The sequence below is a fragment of the Bombina bombina genome, chromosome 6, assembly GCF_027579735.1.
Source record: "Bombina bombina isolate aBomBom1 chromosome 6, aBomBom1.pri, whole genome shotgun sequence".
Taxonomy (NCBI): Eukaryota; Metazoa; Chordata; class Amphibia; order Anura; family Bombinatoridae; genus Bombina; species Bombina bombina.
This window is the reverse complement of record NC_069504.1, coordinates 705,957,879-705,972,667: the sequence shown is the minus strand read 5'-3', so window position 1 is coordinate 705,972,667 and position 14,789 is coordinate 705,957,879. Positions and strand designations below refer to the sequence as shown.

At 37.0% G+C, this 14,789-nt stretch overlaps 1 protein-coding gene across 1 annotated transcript in view; it reads left to right on the top strand.

Annotated features, from left to right (window-relative positions):
• The window catches only part of RGL3 (ral guanine nucleotide dissociation stimulator like 3), a 114,833-nt gene that overhangs the window by 51,287 nt on the left and 48,757 nt on the right, over positions 1-14,789 (top strand). Inside the window, exons 5-7 of the mRNA XM_053717854.1 lie at positions 6,682-6,756; positions 8,660-8,853; positions 8,924-9,042. Coding sequence (XP_053573829.1) covers positions 6,682-6,756; positions 8,660-8,853; positions 8,924-9,042 — 388 coding nt within the window. The remainder of the gene's footprint in view (positions 1-6,681; positions 6,757-8,659; positions 8,854-8,923; positions 9,043-14,789) is intronic.

The following is a 14,789-nucleotide window of genomic DNA, read 5'->3' as shown; positions in this document are numbered from 1 at the left end:
CCCCAAAGTCTTTTTTTTGGTATGTAAAAAATATTTAAAGGTGTTTTAAAAATAAAAAATAAAAAACTTCTTACTTCCTTAGGGCTAATTATTATTATTTTTTTGGCAAAATCCCTTAAAATTCAGAGAAAAAAAATAAATAGCATATTTCTTGCTAGGTAACAATTCAAATGTTTTCTAGCACAGTAAATTTGATTTAGAATAAGGGTTCTATTTTGCTATTTGTTCTAAAACTGAGCATCTCATAAATAATGTCTATCTAATCATGTGTAAATACAGCTTACAAATATATAAAACTAATAATAATAATAATAAAAAACCTAAACTGCATATTGTCAGACTGTCTGCCAATACCCAAGATAGGGGGGGGGGGGTGTTGGAGGTGTCAGGTGGGAGGGTAATTTCTACATTGCAGCTAAAACTAACCTTACAAGCTGCCTGATTAACCCCTTCAATGCAAGGAATAACAGAAGTGTGGTGCGCAGCTGCATTTAGCGGCATTCTAATTAGGGTTGCCAAGTGTCCAGTATTCAACTGGACAGTCCAGTATTTTAACAGGCTGTCCAGTAAAATCTGTATAAAAATACTGGACACTTAAATGTCCAGTATTTTTAAAGACCCCTGTCAGATAAATGTAAAGGACCTTCTAGGCCTTTATGCATTAGAAATATGGCTCAAAAAGAAGTTACACTGTGCATTTTCTATTATATGTGTTACAGGCAACCATGAGGGTGGTCAATCATTGCTGGGTTGGTTACCTCTAGCATCCAAGTGGGTTACATCACTGCTCTGTACATGTGTTACTGGCAGCCAAGGGGATAAAATGACTGCTTAATTATTTTTTGCTCTCAGAGTTTCAGGCTCATATTACGAGTTGAAAGGGAAAAGTTTGCTCTCTCATGTTCATAACGTCACAGTAAAAAATAGACTTTGAGAAGTTGCGAATACAAAATCGCATTCCCCCCCATAGACTTCAATGTAGCTGAAAAATACCTAGCACCCACAAGTCACACAAACACGATGGCGGTTATTTAAAAGCATAACATAAGAAGATAATATTGCATCTTTCATAATCTAATGTTCTGCGGATAGCAGAATATGTTCTATGTATTCTTAAAGAGATATTTAAATGTATATCTGATGGATATTTGCACAAATATATATTTATACATACATATACATATATATATATATATACTTGATTATATATAGGTCTAGATGTATACAGATATATAGGATTATCTATTTAAAAATACATAGAACATATTCCCCATTGTGCAAAAACATTGGAATGTGAAATTTATATAGTAAATACATCGTTAAACACTTATGAATATTGCATAAATATGTTTTTCATGTTTTCATCTACTTAACTGCAAAGGGCTCCAATGCACTTATATATATGTCTATATATGTATGCATATGTATTTAAGTGTTTATATTCTGTAAATACGTATATACAAATATAAATACATATGTACACACATATACATACATATACATATTTAGCCATATGTACAGTATCTCTATGTTAAAGCCCTTTGCAGTCTTTTTTTTTATATATAACACCTGAGACCTCATATCTTTGAGCCCTTATAACTTTTTAATGCAATATTTTTATTTAATATTTGTGTATCAGATAGTGTTATTATGAGTGTAACTGTACTTTTAAATGTTGATGTGTTTTGTAAATTCAGCAACGTATATCAAGGGAATTAAGCACATTTGATAATAGGAGTAAATTGGAAAATCATTTAAAATTGCCTGTAATATTCTATCTGAATCCGGAAAGAACAAAAATGGGTTTTATATCCCTTTAGTAGGTCCCATACGATGTAACATGTAGTGTACTGCAAACATTTAACAATAAATGCTCTCAAGAATTAGAACATTATATTTTTTTATCAAGGCAAAGAATTTACTAGACATGTGCAAAAATGCATACTTTATTATTCAAGTTTGTAAACAAATAATGTAGATATCCTCTTTCTTTGGCAATTACTTTGATCTGACACCAGATAAAAGAGCAATTTAAAATATTTAAATAGCTGATTTCTAAGTATTAATAGGGCTGTTTTTCAAGTTCTCAGTATACTGTAAATAAGCCTTCTTTACTAGGTGTGTTACAGTATGATGAGCTTGTAGGCAACTTGGTAAATGGAGGCCTGCACTGAATTAAGCATGGAAATAACTGCTAGAGATTTTCGGGTGATCCAGGGTGATCCAGTTGCTGCTGGGTGATTCGGGTGATCCAGTTGCTGCTATCATTAAGAGATATTCTTTGTGTCCTCATATTTAAATATACAAACATATTTATTGCAGATATGTACAGAACATCTGACCATTTAATAGTTTTAGGTAGGAACACTTTTACTATGTCAAGGGCACTTGGCAATCAGGCAAAACTTTGAATCTTATGATATATGGAAACCTTATTATTCTGTAATAGTTCTGCTTACATACAAACCCAGTACAAAAGGAGTGGTGTCTTGCAGGGGAATAATATATTGTAATACTACAAAGTGTTTTTTCACTATAGGCAGGTTGTTTCGCCCTTGTTGGGGCTCTTCAGTATGATGTAGGTGCTATGTTATTGGACTCAAGCATTGATTTTAGGTTTACGGCTATATGCCAGTTTTGCAGATGATTACATTAATTTTCGTAACCACACTTACAAAGCGTGAAATTAATGCTTGAGCAGAACAGCAGCACCAACCATAGACAGCCTGTTTGGCCAATTTGGGGCTCATTCCTCCATTGTATTAATCCTAGCAAAAAATAAATGTACTTATCTGTGCAAAATTGTAACACTTACAATTCAAAATCCATTTCAATATAATGGGCAGCCCTGTAGCAAAGGGTGGAATGCTCAAGGACATCAGCATCAACCATAATGACTTGAGTGAGAAAGAGTCCCAAAGTAGCAAAACAGGCTGCCTATGGTTGATGTTGTGTTATTTAAGCCTCATGTATTTCACAGTTTGCTATACTACTGGTTTAAACTGACAGAAGCATAAGGGGTGCCATATTAAAATGCATTTTGAATTAGTAATACTCTGTGGGATAATTTGTATATTCTATGCATTGTATATTTATTCCTTGCTGAACTAATTAAATGGAGGGTTTATCTCACTCTATTAACAACAATACATTTATTTGGTACAATGGGAGTCCCTGCTCTAAAGGATTTCCATGGGTGTAAGTGCAGACCCTGTTCCAAGGAGCTTACAATCTAGTGTTTCAGTGCTTTGCTCAAAGAGCTTACATTCTTGTATTTAAGGAGAACTTACCTCTGGGTACTTACAGTGTAGAGAAACAAAAGAAATCCCTGATGTAAGACTGCACTCAGCATGTGACATAACACTAGTCCCTCTGAAATCTTCAATCTTCCTGCCACTGCCATAGAGTATTCCAGTCTTCGTTATACTGCTTGCCAGATATGAATCAGTCTATGCACATCTTGTAAGGATTTTTCATCCAATGCAAGAACATAGGTGCATGACACAGTGTACCTTATAATGCAGTTTTTTTCAATTTCTAATCTGAGGTATAAAATACAGGACCATCCCATGACCTATCAAATTGTGTGCTTCACCAGGACTCTCTGCTTCAAAAATCCAACAGTAGTACTTGTCCCACAGTGACTGTAGACATTCAAGTTTAGTTTCACAGATATAGTAGTCCTTGTTCCAGGTTGCTGCAGTTCTCAGATAAAGTTGTAAACCAGCTGCAAGGTGCTTATTGGTGTCCCTAGGTCAAGGCATTGCATTGAGGATATAAGTGCAAACATATTAATCATATCATTGTATTCTCTTCACCAAGACCCTTAATATTATTACATTATACAGATATGTGAAGTAAGAATGGATTTAAGCCATTCAATTTGATTTAATATCAGTTTATTAAAGTTATAGCAGTGTAAGTGTAATTATGCTTTATTGTTGGTGGTATGACTCAAGTTCTAGTGTCACAGAGATGATTTTTATATTGTATATCAATAAGCCTTGAAAAGTACAGAAAGCGTTAAACATACAGAACCAAATTAAAGCTAAAGATTTCTATGAAATAGGAAAGTAAAGAAAAAGCGTGACAGAAATATGAGAAATGATCTGACCTCACTGCATGTCTGTAGGCTCTTGGAGCAGGATCTGTATTTACAATCTAGTGTGGTAATGAGATGTCTTGCTCAAAGAGCTTACAAACTTGTTAATCTCAGAAAATCTTACCTTAGATACTTACAGTTTAGTAATATAAAAATCCTTGAAGGAAATCTGCCATCAGCGCGTATACTGCTGGCCAGATGTGCATCACTCTGATCTGAATTTATTGGATCAGATTGCCAGTTGTCTTTTCTTCATCCGGGTCAAGCAGAACAAACAGCTGCATCAGATGCTGCACCTTACAGTACAGTGTTTCATGAGGTTCCCAGCACCAGTGAGTTTGCAGCGTGAGGACATCTGCCATCAGCGCATATACTGCTGGCCAGATGCGCATCAGTTTGATCTGAATTTGTATGCTATGTTTTGTCTCAGAGTACTGGTGCACAGAGGAAGCTACAAAGTTTAAGCTATTACTTCTGTAATTTATCTGTATTATTTTACAGTGTATAAAAAGATGACTTAGCATTATTCAGTTACTGAGTGGGGTGATCATGGTAACACTACCTGTAGTAATTGGTGTTCATACCTGCAGCTCCCACCGGATTCCATTTGCATTGTGTTGGAGGTAGTCACTGTTCTTCTCACCAGCACATATACAGAGCTATAGTTGTAAAGTTTAGTCCAGTCAATACTGAAGCTCAGCAGGATCAGTCTGGCAACTCTAGTAAAGTTGGCATTATTTATGAGGGTGGTTGCTTTTTTTTTGTCAGTTGGTTTTGTGACATAACTGCTGCATCATTGCAGATATCACATTATACCATGACTGTCAGTATAGCCTGTTATTAGTGTAGCATTAACGTAAGATATTTAATTGTGCATAATAAAACAACTTTGGAATATACTCATTATTTATTTTGCCCCTTTTCATGTAATTAGCTCTGAAAATTGTACATTGAGTTGGAACTGCATCCTGCTGACTTTTCAGAGCTAACTCTGCAACAAATATTTTCCTAATTGGCTTTAATAGATAACAACTGCAAACAAATCACTTTATACTAACTTAATGGCAATGATTAGCCTTGTTGTCTGCCGACTCAAACTTATTTGGCTCCTCCAAATAAGGTGAATATTGGGTGCAGGTTTTCTATTGAAAACCAATTGCAGTAAACAGGATTTTATTTTGATAAACAAATGTTTACACTTGGCTGATATGTTATTCTATAGGACAGTAACAGAAATGTCTCCTAATTACAAGGTGTTTACTGTCCCTTTAAGTTCTAACAAAACTCCCATTATAAATCCTGAGTTTCCAGTGCTTATATGTTGGGAATAGATTATTAAAATGACATGAACTGCTTTGGTCTGGTAATATCTACAGAGCTATGGCTGAACCTCAGGATCATGTCATGTGATTACCTCTGGGGTTACCAGCCATACTAATTAGCATATGTAATTGTGCAGAGTAGCTAAGAAACTACAGGTGCTAGGTCTGTCATTACTTAATAGTAGAGTCCCCACATGTAGAAGTCTTTATGTCTGTATCAATTTTATATTAATTATAGCTGATCTGAACCATACAAATAGGGTGTCCGGTATTTTAGCGGGCTGTCCAGTACAATCTGTACACAAATACTGGTCACTTAAAGACCCCTGTCAGCTAAATGTAAAGGGCCTTCTAGGCCTTTATGCATTAGAAATATGGCTCAAAAAGAAGTTACACTGTGCATTTTCTATTATATGTGTTTTAGGCAAACAGGGGTTTGTTCAATCATTGCTGGGTGTTTACTTCTGGTAGCCAAAGGGGTCACATCACTTCTACGTACATGTGTTACTGGCAACTAAGGGGATAAAATGACTTATAGTTGTGAAAAATATATGTGGTGGGATCAAGGGTGGGGCCTAAGGTTGAGCATTTGTGGGGACATTGTGTGAACCCAGCTACAACCCGTGTCCAGTCACCTATAGGTTGTCCGGTATTTTTATAGCGCACAGCTGGCAACCCTAATTCTAATCCATATATGTCTGCTATTTCTAAACAAAGGGGATCCCAGAGAAACTTTTACAATCATTTGTGCCATGATTGTACAAGTGGTATGTAAATAATTTTAGTGAGAAACCCAAAGTTTGTGAAAAAGTTAATGATTTTTTTTATATGATCCGCATTTGGCTGGGAAATGGTGGCATGAAATATTCCAAAATGTGCCTAGATCAATACCTAGGGTTGTCTACTTTAAAAAAATATTTAGTTTATGACAGATAAATAAAAAAAAACAAGGCTCTATTTCTGTTTAAATGGAGTGATAGAAAAATGTTAGTCACCGGCATTTTGGGCAAGTTCTTCTCTGATATTCCCGGTAACGAAGGGGTTAATTACTGATCTTTCAATATGTAATTACCATTTAATTTATTTTACGTTTCTTCACCTATTTTTATCTTGATTTCACTCTTATCATTCCTGTTCATTCACTTCCCTTCAGTCTTTCTGTTGTGTATTCTTTTCTCTTTCACTTTCCCCCCTTCACTTGCATCTCCTTTTCTTTACTTTCTGCAAATTAAATTATATGTGTCATCCTCTTCACAGGCGTCTAGAAAAAGTGTCAGATGGGGAATCTCTAAGACCTGGAAGTCCTATACCAGACACTGTGCGTGTCCAGAGGTCAGTATGAACGGTCAAAGGTCACCTGAGAGAGAATGTTAGTGTAATCACTAAGACTGTGCCTAGGGGGCATCAGCTGATCTTCACTAATGCAGGACTTTTGCCAAGAAAGTTTCATGATGGTAGTATCACTGCTGCCAAAATATATCAGCAACAACATGATCACTGCTAAAATCTGGCATCATTGCCTTTGAGGACAATTAACAATAACCATAACCCTAATCCCTTACCCTAGCTATAACCTATCCCCAATCACTATCAATACACATTCCTTAAAGGGATAGGAAAGTTCAAATTAAACTGGCATGATTCAGATAGAGCGTGCAATTTTAAAACACATTTAAATTCTCTTCTATTTTCAAATGTGCTTTGTTCTCTTGGTATGTCTTGTTGAAAAAGAATGTGCACATATCAGGGGAGCTAGATGCTGATTGGTGCCTGCACACATTTGTATCTTGTGATTGGCTAACTAGATGTGTTCAGCAAGCTGCCAGCAGTGCAATGCTGTTCCTTCAGCAAAGGATAACAAGATAATGAAACAAATTTTATAATAGACGTACATTGTAAAGTGTGTTTAAAACTGTATGTTCTATCAGAATCATGAAATAAAATGTTGGGGTTTCATGTCCCTTTAATATCAAGGTTTTCAGACATAACTGTGTTGAACCTGATCTCATAAGCAGTATACAAAGTTTCCACCCATGACCTCCTGACTGCCAAACTGTGGCCAGTGATCTGGTGCCCATAACCCTAATGCAACCTATTACAGTGTATTTATACAGCTGAGATTATCTACTGCATTGTTCAAAGAATTGACTGGTATTTACATGAATTTGGCCTTTTGAGACCAACCTATAGAACACGGTAGTGTTTTCTCTCTCTTGATATTTCAGTATATTATTTACTTATATTATTTAATTATATTTAAGTCTGTTAAAATTGCATGCTCTATCTGAACCATAAAAGTTAAAAGACCGTTAATACAGTAGAATTGCGTAGTCAACAAATACATAATAAAAAGACAATGCAATAGCATTCACTTAGAATTTCAAATGAGTATTAGATTTTCTTTTATGGCAAATTTCAAAGTTAATTCCATTTCCCCTCCCTTTGTCATGTGAAAGCCATGAGCCAATCACAAAATGCAGATATGTATATAGTTTGCACTCTTGCACATGCTCAGTAGGAGTTGGTACCTCAGATTGTGATATTAAAATATTGTGCTCATTTTGATAGTGGAAGTTAATTAGAAAGATTTTTTTTTTTAAATTGCATACTCTATCTGAATAATGAAAGTTTAATTTTGACTTCCATGTCCATTAAAGAGAGACTGTTTGCTTATGAATGAGACTTGTGGTAGAAATGACCATGTAATGAGTGTGATTGTGAGTTTAGGGATGCTCACTAAATGTTAGAAGGCCTGTCAATCAGTAATACTAATTGTAGGATAGAGTACCTAATAATTCTAATGAGACAGAGGCTGTATAAGGGAGACAGTAATATATTCTGCTAATGAAACAGGTGCCTTAAACTGAATAGAAGTACAGGCGTAGCTTGGAGACATTGTGGGTTGGGTACCAGACCACCACCATATAGCAAATATTGCAATAAAGCAAGTCACAATTATTAAATATGCAATAGCATTATGTCTAAAAAAACAATGTACATATCTTAATGAAAAAATACTTTAATATTAAAAAATGCTAACCATCATCTGTGCCTTCAGCGAGTCATAATCTTTTTGCTGGTGGTATGTGTATATATATATATAAATTAGCTCTGATAAACTTGCTTGATGCAATATCTGCAAAGCACAATAAAGCGAAGTGCAATAAAACGGGGTACGCCTGTATCTATTTATGAGTAAGAATGTTTTCACTGATTGGAGCTTTGTACATTTTAGAGTGGTACGTGGTCTGCTCCAGACATGGTTAGAGAAATATCCACAAGATTTTCGGGATGAGCCCCACTGCCTGCAAATGATCACCTCTTACTTAAGTCGTGATAAAGAGGGGGGATGCAGAGAGACCCCTGGCCCTATTCTCCGCCTAATACAAAGCATAAAAGAAGACAGTGAGCAGAGTCCTTCTCAGCAAGGTATGTCCTGCTGCCACAGCAAGTATGAGTGCGCTGCATTAAAGCACTAAACTCATTCATCTTTTTTTAGTAGATTGGAAACCTGCCCCCCGACCAGAAGAGGGAGACTCAGAAACCACAGGAGCCGCCACTACATTATTGTCATGTCCTCCTCAAGAGGTGGCAGAACAGCTTACACTCATAGATGCAGTGAGTAGACAAACAATGTAAAATGCATAAATGTATAGTGGGAAATATTTATTAATGTATAGATAGGTACAGACATACCACTATTCTTTATTGCATCTAAAAAGGAACTTTTATTTATTTATTTAGTTGCTGTATTTATATATGTATTTTATTTATTTATATATGTATTTTATTTATTTATATATGTATTTTATTTATTTATTTATTTATTTATGTATGTATTTTATTTTTGACAAATGGATGTTCTTGTGTTGGAATAAACCTACTTTTTGACCCTATCTGTTCAATAGAGATCAGGCAGTAAGCAATTAATCCATAGGGAGTCATTTTTGCACAACCATAAACTGCCTGTTAGTTTCAATATCAATTTAATCAGCTTTAACATGTCCTTTGTAAGCTATATGTATTTGCTGTCCTTTTATAAGCTTGATTGAAGAAATAGGGGTTAATCACAATATATTGTTTGATATCTGTTGGTTTGTTAATGGATGCTGATAAGCTGTTTTCAGTGTCGGTGCAATCACAATCAGAATTTTTTATTGTTTGTCATCAACACGTGCAGTCCTGTTTTTGATCACAATCAAAATTTTCGATACTTAGAGGGCCATCATAGTGACAAACTGGCTTGTAATTTTGATCACTAGTGATGCTGTAACACTATAGGCTAGATTACAAGTGGAGCACTATTGTTAGCCCGAGCAATGTAAACACGATTGCAAGATTGCGGTGTTCTTTACAGAAAGGTTGCATAAAGAGTTTGGCCGGAGGAAACAGTTGTACTAAATTATTCTATTAACCCCTAAACACCTTTCATTCCTATTGGCTGATTTTCAATATCAAATTCAAATCAGCCAATAGAAAAAGCATTCATTCTATTGGCAGATTTGAATGTGAAATTGAAAATCAGCTAAGAGGAATTAAAGGGTACCCCTTTATAAAGGGGGTAACTCACATTCTAAATTCAGTGTTCGGCTGGTAACCACATGAAGAGGATGTCAGTAACATAAGATAAAAAGATCAATGAAGAGCAACGCTGGGATGAATATAATAAGATCTCCACCATGATGAAGGAAAGAAGATCCCCGCTGGAATGAAGATAAGAAGATTGCCGCCTGGATAATGATGGACCACCAACAGGATGAAGGTTTTTTTGCATGTTTTTTTTTAGATTAGGGTTTTTATTTTTTAATAGGCAACAAAAGAGATAAATGCTTCTTTAAGGGCAATGCCCAGTCAAATACCCTTTTTCAGTGGGTTACTTTGCGATGGGGGTAGTGGCGGTTTAGGGATTAATAGTGTAGAGGGTTACTTTGCGATGGGGGTAGTGGCGGTTTAGGGATTAATAGTGTAGAGGGTTACTTTGCAATGGGGGTAGTGGCGGTTTAGGGGTTAATAGGGTAATGGGTTACTTTTTGATGGGGTAGTGGTGGTTTAGAGGTTAATAGAAAAATACAATAACATTTGGGATCATCTCCCTTTAACATGACTCTAACAAAATATGTGGCACAATTCATAAGGGAAAATTAACCATTCAGAGGTACCTTGCTTAAAGTGAATGTAAATTTTGATGCTAAAGTGCACGGTTTTTAAAAATTCAATTAAAAACAGGGGCACTTTAATTCATCAAAATTTACATTTCACTCCTGTTGTGAAAAAAAACGTACCTTTTAATCTTGACAGCAGCTCCAGCTTCCTCCGGTCGTTGCAAGCCATTTCTGATGTCAGAAATGATGGATAGGTCATCCTCCAATCACAGCTTCCCCCCCGGGGGAATCAGTGTCTGATTCAATGTTGTGATTAGAGGAAGCCGGATTCCTCATTTTAGACCCAGGAAGAGGCTTAGAGGCTTTGCAACGGGTGGAGGAAGCTGGAGCTGCTGTCAAGATTAAAAGGTAAGTTTTTTTCACAACAGGAGTGAAATTTAAATCTTGATGAATTAAAGTGCCCCTGTTTTTAATCGAACTTTTAAAAACCGGGCACTTTAGCTTAAAAATGTACATTCACTTTAAGGGCTTATCTGTATATTTTAGTTTCACACACAATGTGAATCTAGGGATAAGCAGGTATATGTTTATTAGGATTTTTAATAACACTATTAAAAGAGACAGACTGGTTGCAGCACCAGTCTTATTACCTTTCATAGTGCAGGTTAGTCATCTCACTCAGGCTTCTTATTACAGCTTCCAAGTATTATTGTGAGCTATTGATTTATATTGGAACTATTAGAGCACAATACAGACAATGGGGCCTATTTATTAATGTGCCAGCGGACATGATACGATATTGTGGATCGTGTCCGCTGCACATCGATAAATGCCGACAGCATACGCTCTCTGCATTTATCATTGCACCAGCAAAACCGCCCCCTGCAGATTTGTGGCCAATAGGCCGCTAGCATGGGGTGTCAATCAACCCGATCGTATTCGATCAGGTTAATTTCTGTCCGCCGCCTCAGAGCCGGAAACACAAGGGGAATCAAGCTCAACACGGAGCTTGATAAATATGCCCCAATAAGTGAAACCCAACATTTTTCTTTCATGATTCAGATAGAGTATGCAAATTTAAACAACTTTCTTATTTTCTTCTAATATTATTTTTCTTCATTCTCTTGGTATCTTTTGCTGAAAAGCAGGGTTGTATGCTTAGGAGCCAGCCCATTTCTAGAACACTATATGGCAGCTGTTTTGGAAGAATGTTATTAATTTGCAAGAACACTAGATGGCAGCACTATTTACTGCCATGTAGTGCTGCGCCTGCAGGCACCTACCTAGGTGTCTCTGCAACAAAGAATATTATGGAAATGAAGCACATTTGATAATAGAAAGTTTTCTTTAAATGATATGCTCTGTCTGAACCACAAAAGAAAATGTTTCTGTTTCATATCCCTTTAATGTTTAATGAGAGAGCGGTAGGGAGACAGAGAAATATATATTTAAAAATATATTTTTTTAATTTTGTTTGAAGAGCATTGGAATGTAAAATATGCATAACCACCTTTGGGTTTAGTGCCGTAGGTATAACATGGTGTTGGGTTAGTGTGCAAGCGATAAGTGTTTTTTTAACAGCGTGCTCCATTGAAGTCTATGTGGAGACGAAGTAAGCGCGATCAGGATATCCAAATTTCCGAAGTTAGCTCGTGTGCAAACTATTCACTTTCAAATTGTAATACTCGCACTAACCATATGTTAAAAGTTTACTTCCAGTGGTGTTTCTGTGTTATAACTAGCGCACCACTGTAATCTGGCCCTTTTGTAAGTACAAATGAAAAATAAATTATCCTGCACATTAACTTAACCTCCCATCTCGATAAAAGTGTAACTGCCCCCCCACCACCAAGACATCAACATATCACTTTCCCAGCGCAGTTAACCCAAACCATGACCCTGACCTATCATAATTGACGCTAACCATAAACCCACCACAGTACCAACTGACCCCATTATGTGAACCTAGTGGCATATGCACATAAGCTGTAAGGGCCTGTGCACCAGTTTTCAAACACTGACTGCTCAGTAGTGGCTTGTATGACACAAATTAAAGGGACAGTAACGTCAAATTAAACTTTCACGATTCAGATAGAGCGTGTAATTTTAAACAACTTTCCAATTTACTTTTATTATCAATTTTGCTTAGTTCTCCTGGTATCCTTTGTTAAAGAGTTATCCTAAGTGAGCTCAGAAGCGTGCACGTGTCTTTAGCCATTAGGTAAGTGTTTGCAAAAATGCTTAAAATAATTTTATATATAGGTACAAACTCTGCTGTCATAGAGTGTCTGTATCATTATATGGCATCAGTGTTTGTAACTATGTATAACATTGCTTTAAACATTGTTGCAGACACTGATGCTAGGTGTCTAAAGACACGTGCACACTCCTGAGCTTACATATGGTTACTTTTTAACAAAGAATAGAAAGCGAACTAAGCAAAATTGGTAATAGAAGTAAAATAGAAATTTGTTTAAAATGTCATGCTCTATCCAATCCATATAAGTTGAATTTGGGCTTTACTGTCCCTTTAAGTCTTCACAGATGCAATACACACCACCGCTAGCTCTTTGAGTTGGCAAAATGTTTGAATACCGGTGCATGGGCACTCACAGCATATGTGCGTAAGCCGCTGAAAAACAGCACTAATCTTTACTTTTAATGGTATTTACAATAAAGGGGGTTTAGAAGAGTTTATCAGTGGTGAGATGATGTAGGGGGAGTTATGGGATGGCAGGTTGCATAGGTGGGTATTTTGGCTGTTGAGGTTTGTATCAGGAGTGGAACTACCATTTGTGCAGCAAGTTCAGAGGCACCAGGGCCCAAGTGCTGGGGAGGCCATAGCAGCCAGTCTATACAGTTGTGCTCAAGTTTACATACCCTGGCAGAATTTATGATTTCTTGGCTATTTTTCAGAGAATATGAATGATAACACAAAAACTTTTCTTTCACTCATGGTTAGTGTTTGGCTGAAGCCATTTATTATCAATCAACTCTTTTTAAATCATAATGACAACAGAAACTACCCAAATGACCCTGATCAAAAGTTTACATACCCTGGTGATTTTGGCCTGATAATATGCACACAAGTTGACACAAAGAGGTTTGAATGGCTATTAAAGGTAACCATCCTCATCTGTGATCTGTTTTCTTGTAATTAGTGTGTGTGTATAAAAGGTCAATGAGTTTCTGGACTCCTGACAGACTCTTGCATCTTTTATCCAGTGCTACACTGACGATTCTGTATTCTGAGTCATGGGGAAAGCAAAAGAATTGTCAAAGGATCTGCTGGAAAAGGTAGTTGAACTGTATAAAACAGGAAAGGGATATAAAAAGATATCCAAGGAATTGAGAATGCAAATCAGCAGTGTTCAAACTCTAATAAAGAAGTGGAAAATGAGGGTAGGCCAACTAAAATGTCAGCCACAACTGCCAGGAAAATTGTTCGGGATGCAAAGACAAACCCACAAATAACTTCAGGTGAAATACAGGACATGTGGTGTGGCTGTTTCAAGATGCACAATAAGGAGGCACTTGAAGAAAGATGGGCTGCATGGTCGAGTTGCCAGAAGAAAGCCATTACTACACAAATGCTACCAAGTATCCTGCTTACAATACGCCAAACAGCACAGAGAGAAGCCTCAAACCTTCTGGCACAAAGTAATTTGGAGTGATGACACCAAAATGGAGCTTTTTGGCCACAACCATAAACGCTACATTTGGAGAGGAGTCAACAAGGCCTATGATGAAAGGTACACGTACACCATTCCTAATCTAGGCACAGCCCTCACTATCCTTTCTTCATTTCCCCACTCACCTCCGGTCTTTCCATTCCTCTCTGATGCGTGTGTACTCACTAGACATATTCTTGAATTATCTCTGCCGCACTTTGCTGAAAAAGAGGTACTAGCTAGGCTCTGTCTGCACTTCCCAGCAAACGGCACCTCCACAAGGGACCCAGGCAATGGGTCACGCCGCCAACATTTGCGACCGGAATCCTCGCCGAACGAGTGATCAAGCTTCCCACATCGTTGTGGGCACCAGGCACCAGTAATGCCAAAAGGCCAGCTTGCCGAGCGATCTCCTCGGTACTTTTTTCAGGGGACTTGCGCTCTCTTTTCCACTGCAGAGCTCTGCTGCACGCTGCCACCATGTAGCTCCTCCCCTTCTGGTGGGCATGTGTTTTCCCCCAAAGGTACACCATTCCTACTGTGAAACACGGAGGTGGATCGCTGATGTTTTGGGGATGTGTGAGCTACAAAG